The 20,933-nt window shown below is 37.5% G+C and overlaps 1 protein-coding gene across 1 annotated transcript in view; it reads left to right on the forward strand.

Moving 5' to 3' along the window:
* DLC1 (DLC1 Rho GTPase activating protein) overlaps positions 1–20,933 on the forward strand; it is a 393,707-nt gene that overhangs the window by 100,996 nt on the left and 271,778 nt on the right. Inside the window, 1 exon segment of the mRNA XM_039220840.1 lies at positions 2,874–3,014. Within this exon segment, the coding sequence (XP_039076771.1) occupies positions 2,874–3,014 (141 nt within the window).

Here is a 20,933-nt window from a genome sequence, read left to right on the forward strand (position 1 = left end):
TCTCCTAAAGCCTAAGGAGTTGCCTTCTGTATGGTGTCCCCTATGCAGACTGTGGGCTTAGTGACTTTTGCTGGCTGGCCGGAGCTATATATGGTAGTTATTTAGCTGTATATGGTAGTTATTTTTTTAAACAATGGCTTTTACAGAAAGAATAAGAAAAATAATAATAAAATAAAATAAGAAAGTAAGAAAATAGAAGAAAAAAGAAAAAAGAAGAAAAAAGAGAACAAGAAGGAACAAAATCAAAAAGAAAAAACTAAAACAAGATGACAGTTTTTAAAAATTAATGGTTCTTTATTTTTGACAGAGAGATCGAACATGAGCAGGGTATAGGCAGAGAGAGAGGGAGACACAGAATCAGAAACAGGCTTCAGGCTCTGAGCTGTCAGCGCCTGCAGACCGTGAGATCATGACCTGAGCTAAAGTCAGACGCTTAACTGACTGAGCCACCCAGGTGCCCAACAAGATACATTTTAAAAAGAAAAATATATATATTTATACATATATATAAATTATATGTGCATATAATGTATACATATATATATAAATTATAGATGCATATCTTATATATGTGTGTGTGTATATATATATATATATATATATATATATATATATATATAATTAAAAAGTAAAATTTTAGGGACACCTGGGTGGCTCAGTCAGTTAAGCGTCTGACTTCAGCTCAGGTCATGATCTCACAGCTTGTGAGTTCGAGCCCAGCAATAGGCTCTGTGCTGACAGCTCAGAGCCTGGAGCCTACTTCGAATTCTGTGTGTCTCTCTCTCTCTCTGCCTCTCCCCTACTCACAATCTATCTCCCTCTATCTCCATTCTAGCTCTGGGCTGACAGCCCAGAGCCTGAAGCCTGCTTTAAATTCTGTTTGTCTCTCTCTCTCTCTTTCTCTCTCTCTGCCTCTCCCCCTACTTGCTCTCTGTCACTTAAAAATGAATAAAAGTTAAAAAAAAAAAGTAAAAATTTGGGGTGCCTGGGTGAATCAGTCATCCGACTGAGTGGTTAAGTGGTTAAACATCCAACTTCAGCTCAGGTCATGATCTCATGGTTCATGGGTTCAAGCCCTGCGTCAGGCTCTGTGCTGACAGCTCAGAGCCTAGAGCCTGCTTCGGATTCTGTGTCTCCCTCTCTCTCTGCCCCTCCTCCACTCATGCTCTGTTTCTCTCTGTCTCAATAATAAATAAATATTTAAAACAAGTAAAAGTTTAAATAATAAAACCCCCACAAAACCATGGCCTGTTTCCTGTGCCCCAGCACTACAGGGTAAGTAGTGTGGGCTTGTGGGCCCTGTGCTCACCGAGATGGCAGCCTCCCTGTGGTGACTAGATCCATCAGTTATGGCACCAAGACCTGCCTCCAGGGTATCAGGACCCTCCATTTATGGTTTCCAAGTCTTCTCTTCATGGAAGCCAAATCCTACTATGGCCTGGGCTTTTAAGGTCGAGGAGGAGAGAGCATTCCCACAGCTCCTCAGCCCTTTTAAACTCTGGCTTCTCTTTTCTGTGCCCACATGACTAGGGCTAGTATAGGCTTGTGGACCCTGAGCTTGCTGAAGTCACAAGCTCACTGAGATGACTGGACCTGCCTGTTTTGGTGTCTGGACCCTGCTCCAGTCTAGGCTTTCAGGGTGGGGTGGGAATATAAACCAGGTCATTCTTCAGTCTCCCTGACCTGGAGAGGTTTCTCACACCTCCTCTGTAGCTTGGCAGCCTTCTGGTGAAGTCTCTTTTCTGTGCTAGTTGCTCTCTTACACAGTGTTTTTTTTCTGTGCCCAAAGACAGAGGGATCTGTTACTCGTCTGTCAGTACTATCCCTCCCCATTGCTGATTGCAGTGTTGGGGGTGGGGTTCTCTTGGTTCCCATTCATCTTTCTTGCTGTTCTCTTGCCATTCTCTATGTCTTTGGAGGTTCAGTAGCTGTTCAGTCAATCTTTAGTTCTCCTTCACGAGGAACTAATCTATTAATAGGTCTAATTTGGTATGTTCCATGGAGGAGGTGATATCAGAGTCTTCCTATGTCACCATCTTGAACCAGAACTCTATCACACCCATTTCCAAATGGGAGAATTGAATTACACACGTCAAAAGAGAACTCCTACCCCTCATACAGCTCATAGTTTATTAGGCACATAGACACTTGAGCTAAATGATTTCAAGCCATTGTGGTAGGTGTCACTGTGGAGGTCTGATGGAAACATAGAAGAGGGTAAGGTGAGAAGAAATGAGAACTGTCTTTTCATTTGACACTCACAATGACCCTATTGCATGAAAGGTGTGAAGTTAGTTACTGATGATCATATAGTGAGTAAGAGGTTATCTATGAGCCTCTAACTCCTGACTTAACTACAGTGCCCCAACTAGCTCTCACTACTGCCCTTCCAATTTTCAATGAGTTGTTTAATCACCAAAGAATTACCAGTATTTGCCCTCTAAAATCAGACCCTCTGAAGAGTACAGTTGTTATTACAAAATAATGCATGGTTATGGGTGACATGTCACTGTCAGTTGTCACCAACTTTTTTTTTTTAGTTTTTTAATTTATTTTTGAGTGAGACAGAGGCGGAATGCGAGCAGGGGAAGGGCAGAGAGAGAGGGAGACACAGAATCCGAAGCAGGCTTCAGGCTCTGAGCTGTCAGCAGAGAGCCTGACACAGGGCTCAAACTCACCAACAGTGAGATCCTGACCTGAGCCAAAGTTGGACACTTAACCAACTGAGCCACCCAGGCACCCCTGCTGTCAGCAACTCTTTAGCATGTCAGAGTGTGTTGGAAAAAGGAGGAGGTGGAAAAATGCGGGTGGCAGGGAAAAAGATATGCAGAGAGCATGTACATGCCTTTCATATCAATACATTTTTCTAATAGGATCTGGAGTCAGGATCTGAGAGTGGAGCAGACACCATTTCAATAAATCAGACGCAAATAAATTTGTCTTCTAACACCGAATCCACTGACCTACCATCTTCTACCCAAGTGGCCAGTTCTGGAACCAAACCCAAGTCTACGGTAAGTTATAAATGATAACAATCAACTTTAATATGAAATGCTGATGATCATAAGGTAAGAGTTGCTATCCTTTCCAGTCAATATAGAAAAAATACTTTTAGAGTCTTGGTTGCAGTAACTTGATAGCATTTAATTAAGTACAATCTAACATATGTTGTTTGTTTGCTTTATAATTGCTAACACAAGTACTTCACTAAAATGGGTCATGGTTCTAGAATTATGCAATATATGGTATCAGGTTTTGTTGCTGGATAATCAGATCTTTAAGGAACCAAGAACAACAAACCTGGAGTTGGTTCTTCGGGAATTATTATCCTGTCCATACCACTTAATAGTCAGAAAATTGCCTGTCTAAGACTAGATATGTAGAGAGATAGAAATACATAAAATCACACAAATCATAAATTTTATGTGGATATTAATTGGCATAGCTCATGTAAAGTACTTAGTGAAATACTTGCCACAAAATAAATACTGAATAAATGTAAGTTATTCTATTATGATAATGCTTCATCAACTTTACAGTGCTACCAAAACACATCAAAGGAGAATTACCACATATAAGAGTATAGTATGGTGAATTGTAAATAAAAGACATTTTCCTTTAAGTAAAAAGTTGAACTGCTACAGGAAAGCAGTATTTGACTGTAAAAGGTAACATTTATGGAGGAAATAATTACTACTTCAAATATCTAAAGTCCCAGCAGCTCCAAAATAACCTTTCCTAGTTTAGTGAAAATCATAGTGGCGTATTATTTTTTTAAATGCCCATGTTAGCTTAACACAGAGAAACAAGGTTGGATTGCCTGTTTGCCTAACTTTAAAATAAAAGGCGAGTCTGAAATAGGACGCAGAAGTGAATACTCTGAATTTAAAACATGGTAGATAGGTTGAATTGCACTAATATCTAGAACCTTTTTAGTGGAATATTTATAGAATACCTACTGCATGCTATGCATTATGATAGATTAAAGACTGGGAGAGCGATAAAACATATTTTCTGTCTTTAAACAGCTCACAATCTAGCAAAGGGATGTAGGTACATAAACAGTGAAATGCAATGACGTACTCTATGGTAGGCCTATGTATATTGGAAGTAGCAGGAACCGATGACATACTACATAATGCTATTTTAGGGTACACTGAAAAAACAGGGTCAAAAATAAATATGTGTCAGCAAGCAGACTGCAGTGAAATGGTGCTCTTATTTTTCATAGTAACAAAGATTAAAATGCAAAATTAATGCAAATGATCTCATTTCACCATATTCTTATTGAGTAAAGAGATAAAAGCCTCTCAACAATTTTAACTCGAAGGTTTAGGAACCATTGGAGCATTGGCTTTTTGAACTTTGGTATAGGGATGTGGCTCACATATAAGAAGTTAAAAAGGAAGGTGAATTCCCTTTTTAAAGGTATTTATTTATATTCACTTTTGGAAGCACCTGCTGATATCCTAAAGAGCTCTTCTTTTCTCTCTGATACTTATTCTGTGTTCATATTTTACTTCAGAAAAATTACCATTGACATCTGCTATTTCTCTCTTGAAACATACATATTTTAGTGTGTGGTCACCTTGTAATTTTTAAAAATTTATACAACTTTGTGTGAAGTTTCCTAGCTTTTATTCAATGCCCTCATGTTTATAAAGATGCTCAGTATATTTCCACTGAGATATGTTTGTATATTTTTATGATAACCAACTACCGTAAAGTTTTAGTATGAGAAACATAAAACCATCAGTATTCTCAGGACGTTAATTCTTTAGAATACTTTGAGATGCGTCTGTTTTCAGATTTTTCATGTTTTGCTGTATCAGCTGACCAAACTATTCAGTCCACAGGCAAAATTAAGAAATAATAAAGTCAATTATTGAACAGAAACATACTTTTTTGTGCACCTCAAATTAAATGTTTACTGAAAAGTTGTCAACTTTGGATAAAAAGTAAGTTACTATCTACCCAGCCATTCAGGTGCACAATCACGGCTTCACAGGGTACCACAGTCCACTGGTCCGTGAGCACTGAGAACCATTAGACAGTGGGCTTCGGCTCCAAACCCACTAGACAACCGAAAACTACTTACCCAGTCTTGACCGATACCACAGGTAGTTAGACAGCTGTACTTGGAACTCTGTCTGGCTAATTTAGTAAAATTCTCAAGCGGGCCATGAGAAGGACCCAGAAAGAAACACTCCACTGTCAAAGACAACTGACTTTTAGGAAATCTCTTAAAGAAAATGGCCAGTAATGAAAATAGCTTGAGAAGCACGCCTTTGTTAGGGGTGTGGGGACGGTCGTTTTAATGTGTGTGTGTATTTTATTCTGTATTAATATTGGTGTTGATTATTTTGAGTGAGTACAGTTCCTTCTTACTACAGTTTGAAAATAATTCCTTGGCTGTGGATCACCTTTACGTTTTTAGTTTGTTTCTTGGCTAAAATACTAGAATGAAGAATTTTACCTATTTTATGAGATAGTTAATAAGGTTTTTTTCCCTTCAATTTGGAGCTTGAGAAATGGATAATGAGTAATGGCAGTCTGGCTACTTTGTGAAAAAGAGAAAACTCCAGTATGCTACATAGTCATTATTTTCCCCAGGAACTAAAATTTCAGTGTTAATATTAAGTAGAAACATTAAATTCTAAGAACACCTATTTCTAACATCCACCCATAATGAACTAACCTTCCGCTCCATCATGTTATATTTTTACAAAATGTTTACTTTTATTTCAGAATTATTTAATGTTACAGTTGATTTGCTGCTGTGAAATCTATTTATAATGATGACTAACTACCACAAATATTTGGCTTTCCTTTTGTATGTGAGACCTCTGAGTTTCCAAGTGCCTATTTTTTTCAGTAAGATTTCTTCTTTTATATGTATTATTAGAATAGGACCAAGGAGTAATCTTCAGAGTTTTCATGAAGACTAAGTATCTATCATGCCAAAAATTGAGCATTAAAGTAGATCTCTGGGATGTATTTCACACAAAAATGAAAAAGTTAATAAGTAGGATACCCAGTACGAAAGAAAGAAAGAAAGAAAGAGAGAGAGAGAGAGAGAGAGGGAGGGAGGGAGGGAGGGAGGGAGGGAGGGAGGAAGGGAGGGAGGGAGGAAGGAAGAAAGAAAAGAAAGGGAAAGAAAAGAAAAGAAAAGAAAAGAAAAGAAAGAAAATTAGAAAAAAGAGGTTGAGTGCTTCGTGTCCAAAAAAATCACGTTTCTCTCTCCCAAAATCTTTGTTTTTTTCCTTTGAAAGAGTGTCATAATGCCTTTCTTGAGAAACACTTTCACAAACAACCTATGATTAGTCATATTGTTTTAAAGAAAGTCTCTGACTCACTGTAGAGGGATATACTGGCATCCTTCTGGCCATGGTAGTCAGTTGCTTGAGTTGTTCCTGTATTCATTAACATGCGGTTGTTCCATGAAAGATTTTAAAGCTGGGCACTAAAACCTCAGGGGTTTTGTTGTTTTTCCTAAAGATACTTATAAGTGTAAGTCTTCATTAAATTATTATTAATCACACATTTATAAAGAGATAAACTGAGCCCTAGATCGCCAAGAAAACAGTGCATTTCATTTGTAGAATGAGTAACTGAGGAACAGGAAGAGTCTAGTATTCTGTAGAATAATTGAGAGCATCATTAAGAGCAATGCAAGGATATGTTTTCACTTTAGTCCAAATTCCCCTTCCCTCTGTCTCCCCAAAACTTCTTTAGTTGCCTTGTGATAGAATTCTAGTAACAGTGATGAAACCCTCAATCATTTGGGCATGTTGGAACCACAGCTAGACAGAGCAGCTTTGAGGATGTCCTGAACTATCTCAAGGAATTTGGGAACATATTGGCGTTCATGTCAGAGTGTATTACATACTGGAAAGTAACCCTTTTATTGAAGACATCAAAAACAGCAGAAATTATTAACTTTCATTATTGTAATTGCTACAGAGTAAAAAAGACAAATACATCTTATTTTAGCTCAAGGTGGCAAGAGTGGTTCTAATTCTGCAGATTGCATACACCCCTCATCCTTGCATTATTACTACCAAAATAGCAATGAGACAGATGAGGGGAAACATCAGCTCCTGGAAGGGTGGGAGCTTAAGGCAGGCAGAACCATGCCCAGCCAGACAGTGCCAGCTCCTATAGGGAGCAGTGCAGAATAAATCTTGCCAAAAGGCTGCCATGATGTGACAAAAGTGGAGCTCAGGAGTATGTTCTCACTACGGGTCATGATCATTTCTCAATGACTTTTAAGAAGACTCCACTACTACAGTCAACCTGATAGTCCAGGTGCTTTCACTGACAGCTCACAAATTGTGTGGTCAGCCTACTCTATATTTGAAGAAGACAGTATCTCAGTACGACCCCCAACACAACTGTTTACGCTGTTTTTAGTTTAGTGGAGCATTTACATACAATTTTTTTTCCGATCCTCTGCATGATAGAAGGAAAGTAGTAATACTCTGGTCTGGCATTTCCTTGCCAATAGCATTGTCAGCTCTTAAAAATATAAATGTTTTGGGACATCTGGGGGGCTCCCTTGGTTAAGCCTGACTCTTAACTTGAGCTCAGGTCATGGATTTGCAGTGTGTAAGTTCAAATCCTGTGTCAGACTCTGCACTGACAGGGCAGAGCCTGCTTTGGATTCTCTCTCTCTCTCTGCCCCTTCCTACCTTTCTCTCTCAAAATAAATAAACTTTTTTTGAAAAAGCATAAGTGTTTTGAGGTGCAGAGAAAAGGAGGTTGATGGCACTTGTAAGAATGTTAACATTACATTATTTTATTTTTTCTAAATTGTTTTATGTTTGTTTATTTTTGGGAGAGAGATGCAGAGCATGAATGGGGAAGGGGCAGAAAGAGAGGGAGACACAGAATCAGAAACAGGCTCCAGTCTCTAAGCTCTCAGCACATAGCCCCTCGCGGGGTTTGATCTTACGAATCGTGAGGTCATATCCTGAACCGAAGTCGGGCCCTTAACTGACTGAGACACCCAGGTGCCCCAACATTACATTATTTTAAACGAATGTTATTTAAGTTCAGGTCATTAAAAATCAATATCTTTTTTTCCCTTTTTTCATTCAATGAGATACAGTTCAATCTACATTGTTCTTAAAACTGTCAATTTATATTTTGGCCACTGTACCTATGAGAATCATAAATTGTCACGCATAGTATTTCTATGAATCTGTATCTGTACTTGATAAAAGCAGAGACAACAGGAATATGAACTTTAAGAAAGATCCAAAAGTTTTATCCAGGTAATGATGATGGAGAAAAGCTTGTTTGCATATGTAGCAATAATATCAAATGTAAAAAGGACAAACATGTATGAAGTGTACACTATGTGGTAGATATATTATGGACTAGTAACGCATAGTTCATGAATCCTCACAACAGCCTTTATGATAGATGCTGTTATTTCCTTGAGTTCATAGAGGAGGAAAGTGATATGTATAATGGCTAATCTGAGCTGCCTGGGATCTCACTGCTAGGAAGGGAAGTGGCCAGGTTGGCAGCCAGATACTTCATGCTCCTAAAGACTGATTTATCCAGAGATTTGCCTGCCAGCCACTTGGCTTCAGAACCAACGTATATTGGTTTGAGAGGTTATTATGTCGGAGACAAATTGTCACTGATATTTGAATTATCAGAGTGTACAAGAACAGTTTTGTTGTGCAATAAAGAATGGGGGCTGGTTCATCAGAACACGGCATAGGTCATAGTGTTCCTCCATCATTTTCTAAATTATCTGTCTACCGTGGGTTTTTTAATATGTGTTTATATGTATATATACAGTATATCAGATTATATATACATATGTTTGTATATGTATATACCAAAATATATACACATATATTTGTGTGTATGTATATATGTGTATATACAGACATACATTCCCTAGTATTATTTTCCAAAAACCTGTGTTGAATAATTCCCAACTATATGGTTTAATCAAATTAGTAATTATTAAATTTTTACATGGTCATGAAATTACTATTCAGTATAAGTTTTTATAATATTTCATGTAATTAAGACAGTTTCTCAGAATAAACACAGACACTACAAAGAGAGATTTATTCATCGTTACCGGGTATGAGATATGGTGGTGTCTGCATCGGATAAGAGATTTAAGGTTTGAAAATGCTTGAGAAAGAGTTTCAAAAGAGAAAAGCTCATAAGGTAGAAGACAGAGGTTAATGGACACTTTGACAACCAATAATCAACTTAATTGTTGCTTCTTTAAAAAGAGGTCTTTTGTGTAAGTCTGCTTAAAAATAAAAAATATAAAGCTCATGAAATATTGTTTTCATGGGGAGTAACTTACTAAAGATGTCAAGGACAGTCTGATTGGGAGTATGATATTAATTTATGATGAATTAGCCACACAAGCTTAGAAAAAGAATTCTTAACCTGGAATTAATGGATGAATTTGAGAGGGTGCCTGAACCCTTGAAATTGTATTTTAAATCATATATGCACACCAGCATTTAAACATGGGAAGACTGTCAGTATCTGCATGAGATATCTGCATGAGATTCCCAAAAGATGATTCAATCTTTTGAATGAAAGATGATTCAACAAAATATAGGGATGGGGTACCCGGGTGGCTGTGTTGGTTGTGTCTGACTTCAGCTCAGGTCATGATCTCGTGGTTCGTGAGTTTGAGCCCCATATTGTGCTGACAGCTCAGAGCCTAGAGCCTGCTTCTCTTAATTTATTTATTAAAAGTACATAAACGTTAACAAAATTTTTAAATAAAATTGAGGGGTGAAATGTCTTTTTTACAAAGATGAACTGCAAATACTCCTTTTTACTGAATTCTTGGGAAAAAATGCAAGGTAATACATAAAAGTAATTAGAATATAAATAGCATTTCATAATGTCACATATGATAAGAAATAGCATAGCAAAGGAAAAAATGATACACATATAATTTTTAAAGAAAGTTTTGTCAGCCTCTTCTGAAACATCAAAAAAATTGAATTAGTACAGTTTACCATTAATAAATGCAAAAATGTAATGGTCTTAGAAAAATGCCTTTGATTGTAATGCTTTTGAATGTGGCAGTTTCACTTTGACATACAAAAGCAGTAACATTAAAGTATGTGGATTTTTAAATAAATATTTGTCTTTGTTCACTAAGATTCTCATTGTTTATGAGAAAGAAAAATAAGGCAAAATTTATAGCTTTTTTAAAGAAAAACTGAACCACCACAAGACTGGAAAAAATGTATGTAAAAAAGGACATCATTCTGTGATTATTATAATGAAATATATCTTACAATTCTATGATTGTAAAGCATAGAGGAATCCATGTATTTTGGATTTTGAAATAATAAATATGTAATTCATTAACCTTGGGCTTTGAAAAATAGAAACATTTTTATAGTCATTTGCTTTTCTATTTAAAATAAATTCAAAATTCTCTCATTTCTTGTGTTTGAAGATACTGACATGTGTTTCTAATGTATTCACACATTAATTCATGACAGTCTCATTTGAGGTGGGTTATTTGATCTCTACAATGACCTCCTCACATCAGCCTTTTGACTTTGAATCTAGAAGTTTCATTTTGTCAAAAATAAGCATAACTCGTCTCCAGATACACTGATCCTTAATACTAAATACTGAGTGCATGGTATTGGGAGAATTTTTTGAATTGGCAAAATTGTTTTTCTGTCTTATTTTTATTTAGTTTCTAATAATCTAATTAATTACTTGGAGCAGAATTCCTAAAGCCAAAAAAAGTGGTGGGGGGGGAGGGTAGGAATGTAGAAATGGATCATATGGGATCATGGGACAGTTAAAATTTAATAGATTCATTTAGGGAAAAATAAGAAATCATCTCTGCAACCTAAGGTTTAGTCATATGAACAGTACTTTTGTATGTTATCATCATCACAATAAGAAAAATTTAGTTTTTCCATGTGCTGATGTTACTTCTCGAATCCAGCTCATATTTTCATCCAAGAGAAATAACAACTTCCAGTTATTTCTGGGCAATGTAAAATGGCAAGCCAACAGCATGCCACATCACAGTAACCAAGAATATAATTCATAGCACTGAGCAGTAATAATAACCAGTAAGCCATTTTCACAGAGTCCTCACTTTCTTCATTTCAGACCTACTTGTCCCAAAGCTTTAATTACATATTCAATATATTCCTTGTTTTTTAACTTTTCCATTTTGGTTCTTTGATTAATAATTAATTTTGCCCCTGGCGTTTGTTGGCCTCAACACTCACGAACTTCTTCAAGACCCATTGAAATGTTGAACCAAGGACTCCATGTGAATGTTCAAGTAGCAGTTACACAAAGGTTACAGAGGGGGCCTCCTTAACTATGGCTATGAGCTGTCTACCACATAACCAATTTCTGAGTGAAAAAATAAAAACATCAGCTATGTATTTGAGTATTCCAAATATCACGCATCTAAACATTTGGAGTCCTATAACAAAAATATGAAAGTAAAGAATTATTTACTTTCTATTTATGATGTCACCATCACTTGGGAGACATCAATATTCCTATGTTGAATATTTAATGAACATTTTATGTGCTAATTTCTTTTTTAATCAATAGTTCATATTCTTTACATTATTATTGCCACACTCATTTTTAGTGATTCTCTTTTCTTTCCATTGTCTTGGGATAATCCGATGAATTCTGGATTTGTAAACTTCAAAGTAAAGTCAGTCAATATTCATGGAAATGACTCTCATTGTTTCCTGTTTACAGTAAATTACTTTATCCATTTTATTTTGTTGTTGTTTTGTTAATTCATTTTGAAGGCCCTATCTGTGCTTGTAAATACTATAGTAACTCACCACATAAGCATTTATCAAGTTAGCCATAGTGTGAAATGCAAAGAATCACAGTCAAAAATAACTGAATAAAATCATTGCTGTTCAAATTGTGCTCTGGGGAACCCTCAGAACGCCTTCCTCCACCTGCCCCAGGCAAGACTTATTTACTTTTATCTCTTTTATATATTGGCCTTATGAATACGATCTTCTTTGGTCAATCCATGGGATAAATTTCGTTCAAGTCCTAAACTAAACAAACAACAGGAGTGAGGCAATATTGAAGAATTTTTTTCTGTGTCTTAGGGAGCTTCTGATATATATATTCTTCACTTCCGAGACCATCATGGTAAAGCAGCCCCCAGAACTTCTGTGCTGCTAGGGCAAGGTATTCATTCCTAAAGCTTTGTCACCACTGAGTCCTGAACTCTAGGAAATAAGAAGTAAGAAAGTGTGAGTCTGAGAGAGAGCAGACTCTGGGTCAGAGCAACTGGACTTAGCCTGGGTCTGGGGTTTTGCTGGCCTAGATCATTAAGCTTTTATTTTTTTAAATTTTTAAAAAAATTTTTTAATGTTTTTTTTTCTTTCTTTTTTTCCTGAGCGAGAGAGAGAGAGAGAGAGACAGCACGAGCAGGGGAGGGTCACAGAGAGAGGGAGACACAGAATCTGAAACAGGCTCCAGGCTCTGAGCTGGCTGTCAGCACAGAGCCTGACGCGGGGCTCGAACCCACAAACTGTGAGATCATGACCTGAGCTGAAGTTGGATGTTTAACCGACTGAGCCACCCATGCGCTCTGATCATTAAGCTTTTAAATGTGGAACAAAGTCTGTACTTTATAACACTGGATTGTAAATAGATAGGTTTGCCTTTTTGTTTGTTTGCTTAGTTACTATTGTGGAATAAAGTCAGAATTTTAAATTATTTTTAATAGATGAACATTTAGAACTCAGAACTAGTATAATTTTCATTTAGATGTATTTTCTAAGCAAATATTAGCTAAGTATTTAATTTTACATTTGGAATTTTGTGGTATCAAAATTGTACAATCATTTTCCTACTTGTAAAACATTTGTAGGTTTTTTTTAATATGTTTATATAACACTATAGTGGACAGTTCTATATATTTTTTGTCTGCATTTCTAATACTCGCTTATGTAGTTTCATAGACCAAAAAGTAGTTGCGTATTTGTTAAAGAGAAAAATTTTATTACTAGTAAGTTTGAACTTCTTTTATATTTATCAGATATGTATACACCTTACTTTAATAAAAACATGAAGAACAATGTTATTAGCCATGTGTAATAATTGATACTTTCATGTCTCCATAATATTATTCTACATTTTACTTGAAAAGCATTTCTGATTCATCATGCAGGTGAACTATAATACTGTTAATGTTATGAATTCCAATTCTTTGGGTTTTTTTCCCAAGAAGCTATAATAACTTGCTGAGGCTATGTGTAAGCTACTGTGCCAGGCACTGGGATAGAATTTAAGAAGGAGTTGGAGGGAGATGACATGATTGAAGTCTCTGGACTCAGACTCTGGGGCCAAGAATTGCCTGGAGAAGCTGCACTGGTGAGTGCCTCTGGGAGACAGACGTGTGTGGGAGTGAGGAGGGCCAAACTGGTCAGTAGGCAGACTTCCTTCAGCCGCAAAGCACTAGCAGCTGTGGCCTGAGCTGATTCTGTGGAGGTCCCTGGAGCTGGGGATTTCTTCAGCTTTGTCCCAAATTGAGGAAGGGGGTTAGACCTTTTTATCCTCGCCCCAGCCGATCATCAGTCTTAGGCTGCCCCGAGAACGTGACGTAACTCAAGAGTGAGGCAGCTCTTTGCTGCCAAGGCTGTTTCCCACACTGGCAGCGGCAAGAGAACTGAGGTACTGGCCCTGGAGAGGGAGTTAGCCTTGCCGTCTCCACCACACAGACCATGACCTTCACCTTCAGAGGCTGCGTTCTCTGAGACACACACAGGTACCCAAACACGTGCTTATGAAAAGATAAAACAAGAACCAAATTATAGTTATTAAGACCCAAAGGGAACAACCAGAAGGAACAGGAAAGATGCAGACTCGTATATACTGTCAAAGGTAGAACTCAACAGGGTTTGAAAATTGACATTTGGCAAAGGATTAGCAAAAGGAAAAAATTAAAAGTGGATTCAGGATTTACATCTTGAAGACATAAGACAATGGTAGGGTCATTGACTAAGGGAGTAAAGAAGCAAAGGTAGAAATGAGGAGAAAAAGGAAGGTTTTTTTAATCAACCTTACTTTAAGGTATAATTTAAATGCAATAAAATATACCCAGTTTAAGAGTGTATACCTCCAGGATGTTTTTGGTAATAATGAATAGAAGGAAAAACCAAGGTTAGCAGAGGAAGTTTTATTGAGGGAAGTTATATTATCCTTTTTTTGTATTGTTTTACTGTTTTTCCAGGAATGTGTTCTCAGCTAAATATGCACTACCCAATGGAATGAAATCACAAGACAAATTAATTTTTTATTATACCTTCCACAACAAACACCCACATCAGCTACTTTTCTCCCTTCTTTATTAAACAGACACTCAGGGACTCCAGTGAGTCTTACTAAACACTCTTAAATAATATGATCACTTTAAATTGCAAAATGTAGCAGTCATGAATTAGAAATGAGAAGGTTCAATTTCTATAATAACATTTCAATCTTTCTTTACCTGTAAGACTTATTCCCTCTCTCTTAGTTTGATCCCGCTAAAGGCAGGCATCTGCCCGCAGCTAGAGAAGTTTGGGAGTGAGGTTCAACTTCCTTTTCCTTCCTGGCCCACCCCACACATCACTGGTGAGCAGCTGTGTAATGACAGGTGGGATGGAAAGTAGATGAGGAAAGTTCTCCCTGAATGAGATGTTCAAGAAACTCTTACCTGCTATATCACTTATCTTTTGCTGTGTAACAAAGCATATTTAAACTTTGTGTCCTAAAATAGTTATGATTTCTCATGGTTTCTAATAAGTCCAGAATATGAAAGAAACTCTGGTATGTGGTTCTAGTTTAAGGTATCTCATGAGGTGCAGTCAAATGTGTACCGGGCTGCAGTCATCTGTAAGCTTTACAGGGGCTGCAAGATCCACTTGTAAACTGGCTTACTTGTGTGACTGAGAGATTAGTGCTGGGAGATTGTTGTTTTCTGTGTGGAGCTCCCAGCAGGGCCACTTGAGTGTCTTTGTGCGTGGCACCTGGCTTCCCCCAGAGAGAGTCAAAGAAATCAAGAAGTCAGACTAGCATGCCTGCCATATTCTCTTGGTCATACAGATCAGTCCTGGTTGAATACAGAAAGAGACCCCACAAGGACATGTTTACAAAGGTGAGAATTATTGAAGGCCATCTTGAAGGCTGATCAGCAAATGAGCCATGCCTCTCATACATGCAGAGACATTCACCTCCTCCAAAGGCCTTCAGAAGACTTATCTCATGACAGCATCTTTGCCAAGTTCAAGATCTTGATATAAATAAAATCCAAATTCAGATGAGACTCCCCAGGTATATTTACTCAAGTACAGCCCTTTGGGCATAGTTCCCCTTGACCTGAAGACCTGGGAACATACCCAGTGATCAGTGCTATGATACATACAGCATAACCACTATAAATTCTTTCAGATAAGAAGGGGGGAATTGGGATGCACATAGGAGTCAGGGCCTGCAGAAATTCAGAAAAACAGCATGGCAGATATTTGAATGGTTTTGGCTAGAAATCATTCCTACTACTTCCTGGGAATTATTCTCCATGGTTCTGGGGTCATCCCTTTTAGACCTTCATTCTTCTCTTTGAGTCATCCTTCCTTTTTCTTATGAAATGACCCCTGTTTGCAGCTGAGTAGTTTTCTCATCTTGGTTTCTGCCTGTAGAGTTTGGGGGTGCCAAAGTCTTCTGTTGGTTTTGCACTATTTCTGAATCTTTTTATCTAAGATAAAGGTGTTTCTGCTAATATCTCTTTGAAATTCTGTGTATCGCCTGTGTCTTTTTTTTTTAAGTTTATGTATTTATTTTGAGAGAGAGAGAGAGAGCGAGCAAGCATGTGCCAGGGGAGGGGCATAGAGGGAAAGGGGGCTAGAGAGAGAGAATCCCAAGCAGGCTCCACACTGACAGTGACTGATGCAGGGCTTGAACCCATGAACCAAACTGTGAAATCATGACCAGAGCCAAAATCAAGAGTAGGTTGCCTAACTGACTGAACCACACAGGCACCCCTTGCATCTCCCCTGTGTCTTATTAGAGCCTACTCCATTAGGCACAGCCAACTTACAAATATCTTTAAGATAAGTCTCTCTGCCTCAGACCGTACTGAGCTTCTTAGAGGTAGTGCCCTGATGGTTCTTAGAAATCCTAATGTTTAATATAAAGGATCTGTGATGTATACCCTAACGATCCTTAGTGAGCTTTTTCTGTGGAAAGTTTCTTTTTTTTTTTTAATGTTTATTTATATTTGAGAGAGAGAGAGAGAGAAAGAGAGAGAGAGAGAGAGAGAGAGCAAGCAGGGGAAGGGCAGAGAGAGAGAGACAGAATCCAAAGCAGGCTCCAGGCTCTGAGCTGTGAGTGATCAGCACAGAGCCCAAGGTGGGGCTTGAACTCACGAGCAGTGAGATCATGACCTGAGCTGAAGTTGGGCATTCAGTCGACTGAGCCACCCAGGCGCCCCTGTGTGTACAATGTTCTCAGGCATTATCTGAAATATTTTTGAGGACTTGGCAAAGGATTTCATTTTTAGTTATATTTTCTTGGGTACAACCTAGATTTGATCTTACTTAGAAACATTTTCTTTTTAAAAAAAATTTTTAATGTATATTCATTTTTTAGAGAGAGTGCGATAGAATGTGAGTGGGGGATGTACAGAGAGAGGGAGACACAGAATCCAAAGCAGGCTCCAGGCTCTGAGCTGTTAGCACAGAGCCCGATGTGGAGTTTGAACTCTTGAATCATGAGATTATGACCTGAGCCTAAGTGGGACGCTTAACTGACTTGGTTAATGGACTGAGCCACCCAGGCGCCCCTGGAGACATTTTTTAAATTTTAGTATCAGTTATTGTCTGGTGAGGCTGGGAAGAAGCTTATGTCTCTCCTTTTGCATTTTAGTATAAGTATAAGTCAGGCAATACCTTTAACCTAGCCAAGAAATCTCCTTTGCTAGATCACTAATTTCCTTACATATATTTTTGCTTTCCACAGTTCCACACACAGAGGTACTGCTAAGTATTCTGTTGCTAAAGAAAAAGGATCCTTTTTTCCTGATAATATTTTCCTCTGTTTTCTTTAAGCTCTCCTTGAAAGTTTCCTCAAAGGCCATCCAGCTGGTGCTAGCAGTTATCTTTGGTTTCCTTTAGGCTTTTTTTTTTCCCCCTACATATCAACTCTTTGCAACTCTAATGTCGTGGCTTAAAACACTAGTAATCACTGTGCCACAGTTTCCATGTGCCAGAAATTCAGGAGTAGCCTAATCTTGCAGTTCCAGCACAGGATCTCTCCTGAGGCTGCAGTGTTGGGAGGTAGGAGGGGAAGGTCCACCTCCCAAATGATTCACTCACATGGTTGGCCAGTTGGCTTTTCCCCACGTGGGTCTCTTCAGGAGGCAGCCTTACTATCCCCCCATAATAGCAGCTGGTAGCCCCCAGGGTGAGAATTCTAAGAAAGGCAGGCAGAAGTCGCAGTGCTTTTTATGAGCTAGCTTTGAAAGTCATACACCATCATTTGTCTTGTATTCTTTTTGGTCATAAAATACTGATCAGTGTGGGAGGGGGATTTCTAGAGCATGTTTAACAGGAAGCACAAGTCATCAGGAGCCATGATGGAGATTAGCTACCACATCTCTAATTCCTTTAATGGCCTCTTTGCATCTCTATTTTCTCTGGTCACTTATTTATTTTATTTTTTTTCTGCAGCCCCTAGGAACGCAGACACTTTTAACTTCTCGCTGGGGCCTGTTTACATCTCTCATCAGTCGTCTGAACAGGTCCTTAAATTATGCCACACATACATCTCTGATTCATAAGAGACATTTACATGGCCTTTTCCTGAAAGAGCTAGGAATCCACCTGCTACTAATACAGCCACATCTCCTTTGATTCATCACCAGCTAGGCAGCCCACTCAGGCCAGATCAGGTTTCTGTGTCCCCCTTGCTACAGGGACACATATCAGCCTCTCCATGTCTGAAAGGTCCATTTGAAGTCCTTTTAACCAGCCTTGAAATGAGAGCAAACACCTACTTACTAACACTTCCTTGTAGGGCAGGATGTAGGGGAAAATTCATAGCACACTAAAATCTCTCCCCAGAATCACTTCTTCCAGACTCTTCTGATTCCTGATCCTATTATATCCTTCAGAGGTTTGGGAATAATTAAGTGTTCTCTGAGACATCTCCTCAAAATACATTTTGCAACTTCTATATTTTCATCTCTATCACAACTCACTTTGATATCAAATCTGTCACCTTAGGGCTTACGTCCAAACCTCAGTTTTAACATCGATCACAGGGGTTCTGTGTCCTGAGCTGTGAGGATGAGTGCCAGGAACACATTAACTCTCTGGGGCCCTCTGAGAGATAAGAATGCTTTGAGCAAGATAAAATAACTGATTCAAGGTTATGGTGGTATTTTTTGGTCACTCACTAAAACTGTATTCAGTCAGGACTAAAGATAAGGTACACACAACCCAGTTAGTTGACTACCACTCTTCACTTCCTTAATTGGCCCTGCTAAAGGTAGACTTTATCCCCTAAACGTTGAGGTGGAGGGGAATATTTAAAAACTGGTTTTCCTGAAATACATTGTCAGAATACATACTGATCAGGTGACATGTTAAAATGTCACAAGGTACTTTGTATATTGACTTAAATTAGAGCCATAGATTAACAAATGTGAAAACAATTTAAAAAATAATAATGACAGAGGTTTAAAATGAATTCATATTATTTCTGCAGGGAGAATAAAATATCAGTTTGCCTAGACTTTAACTTTTTTTTATAAATTGTGGTCTACATGACATAAATTGTTTTGTCTCTTTTGGGGACTGGTTTCTTCTTCAGCTCCAACAAATGCTAAAGAAACATCTTTCCATACGAGTCAGACTTTTAGGGGAAATGTAATGAGAAAAAGGTCTATGACAAAGGATGGTGCTCTGTCTGGCCAAAGGTTCTGGAAGTTCAATTTGGGGCTGAGATCTAGAAGTATCAGCAGCTTCCTGGGATGAAGAAGGATAGATTTCAGCAAGAAGTACTACTCCTACTGGGTCTCAACTAGTCAGATGGGCCTGCGTGGAGGGAATTAGGTCAGGCTGACTCCAGGGGAGTACGGATGACATGTTCTGATTTAGTTGCTCCGTGGGCAGCAGGAATATGCCCCAAGGATACCTGCTTATATTTATACTCAGGCTGAAGGACTATTTTTCTTAAATTTTTCAAAACGATAGAATACTAAACATAATTTTTTTCTTAGAAAATTTCTGAAAACTTTCCTTAAAATATTATCATCAAGCCAGAAAATAATTACTGTATATATGGGGAAAACTATATAATGCCATTTAAAAGCAAGAGGTACAAAACTAAAATCATTTCAATATTTTTATTACTGTTAACATCATATATTTATTTTTTCCGTAATTACTCCTACCATATTTCTAAGTTACCCAGAGTCAGCATTACTCATTATATTGGTTTAAAGAATATTGTCATAGTAGATTATCCATGATTTCATTTGCTGTGTAAATTGAAAGAGCATTACAAGGACATGACTGTATGCTCCCCTGTGCTTCTTTCAATTCAATGCAATTAAACTTGTCAGTAAGTTGGCACATAAGGTCAGGGTAGTTCTATCACTGTTCCAGGCTGATAAAGAGCTTTCAGTATTGGTACAAACAAGAATATATATATATATATGTAATCAGATGTTTGAGTTTAAAGTTGATTTAAAATAAGAGCACATTGTTTTGAAGGGTTTGTAAATAAAATTATATAGATTATATAAAATATTATAGTATATATTAGGTTGTATATTGTATTATATACATACTATATATTTTTCTCCATGGAGAATCATTTCATGTTTTTTTTTAACTTTTTAATGTTTATTTATTTTTGAAAGAGAGAGAGAGCGCAAACAGGAGTGGGGTAGAGAGGGAGGGAGACACAGAATCCGAAGCAGGTTTCAGTATCTGAGCTGTCAGCACAGAGCCTAATGTGGGGCTCGAACCCACAAACGCAATATCACGACCTGAACCAAAGTCGGATGCTTAACTCACTGAGCCACCCAGGTGGCCCCATATTTTTTAAATTGTGTTTGTATATAATGTATTTCACAGTTCACAAGAATGTTTCGCCACCCACAAAGATATTTTGGAGAAAAAAATCTAACACATTTTATCTGTTCTTGGATCAGAAGTTTGATTATTAAATGTATTATTTTCATATATTATTTTTTACTCTAAGAGAAAATTAATATGCCACTAACTTAAAATTCTATAGCCCTTAGATGCTTGTTCAACCTTTGAAAGTACTTTCTTCTTTAGTGAGAAAATAGTACAGGTAGGCACTAACAACTACTAAGTTATTTTTCTTGGAATAAAGACATCTTACCCCTTGAAAAGGAAAATATATAAGAAAAGAAATTAACACTGGTTAAAAGAGTGTCAGCACTAAAACTTTAAAAGAATTTTAAAGTTTTTTTTAAAAGAATTATTTTTTAAAAGAATTATTCTTTTTTTTAAAAGAATAAAAAGCAAGGTAGCTACAGTATCTTGTTTTTTGTTTTTGTTTGCTTTTTGTTCCTTTTTTTCTTTCAGAATGCTGCCATCTTCTGGTCAAGTTGTATATTACCTCAGACACAAAAAGATCCCCAATACGATTTAGGTTGATATAAATGCATCTTTTATCATTAGGAAGCACCTACTTAAGATTTGTACCCCTAATGTTCCAAAATCAAAGAGATTTAAATAATTTTCATGAATTTTACGAAGTTAAATTCACAGAATATGTTTCAAGACTTGTAATGCTATCAAAATGTACTTTGCACAGTAAGTGCATATGGAAGCACAGATAAGGCAGAGTGTCTCCAGGGAGTATTTGACTTTGTTCTATTTCTGTAA

Source organism: Hyaena hyaena, unplaced genomic scaffold (genome assembly GCF_003009895.1).
Source record: "Hyaena hyaena isolate Hyena2069 unplaced genomic scaffold, ASM300989v1 scaffold_17, whole genome shotgun sequence".
NCBI classification, from domain to species: Eukaryota; Metazoa; Chordata; class Mammalia; order Carnivora; family Hyaenidae; genus Hyaena; species Hyaena hyaena.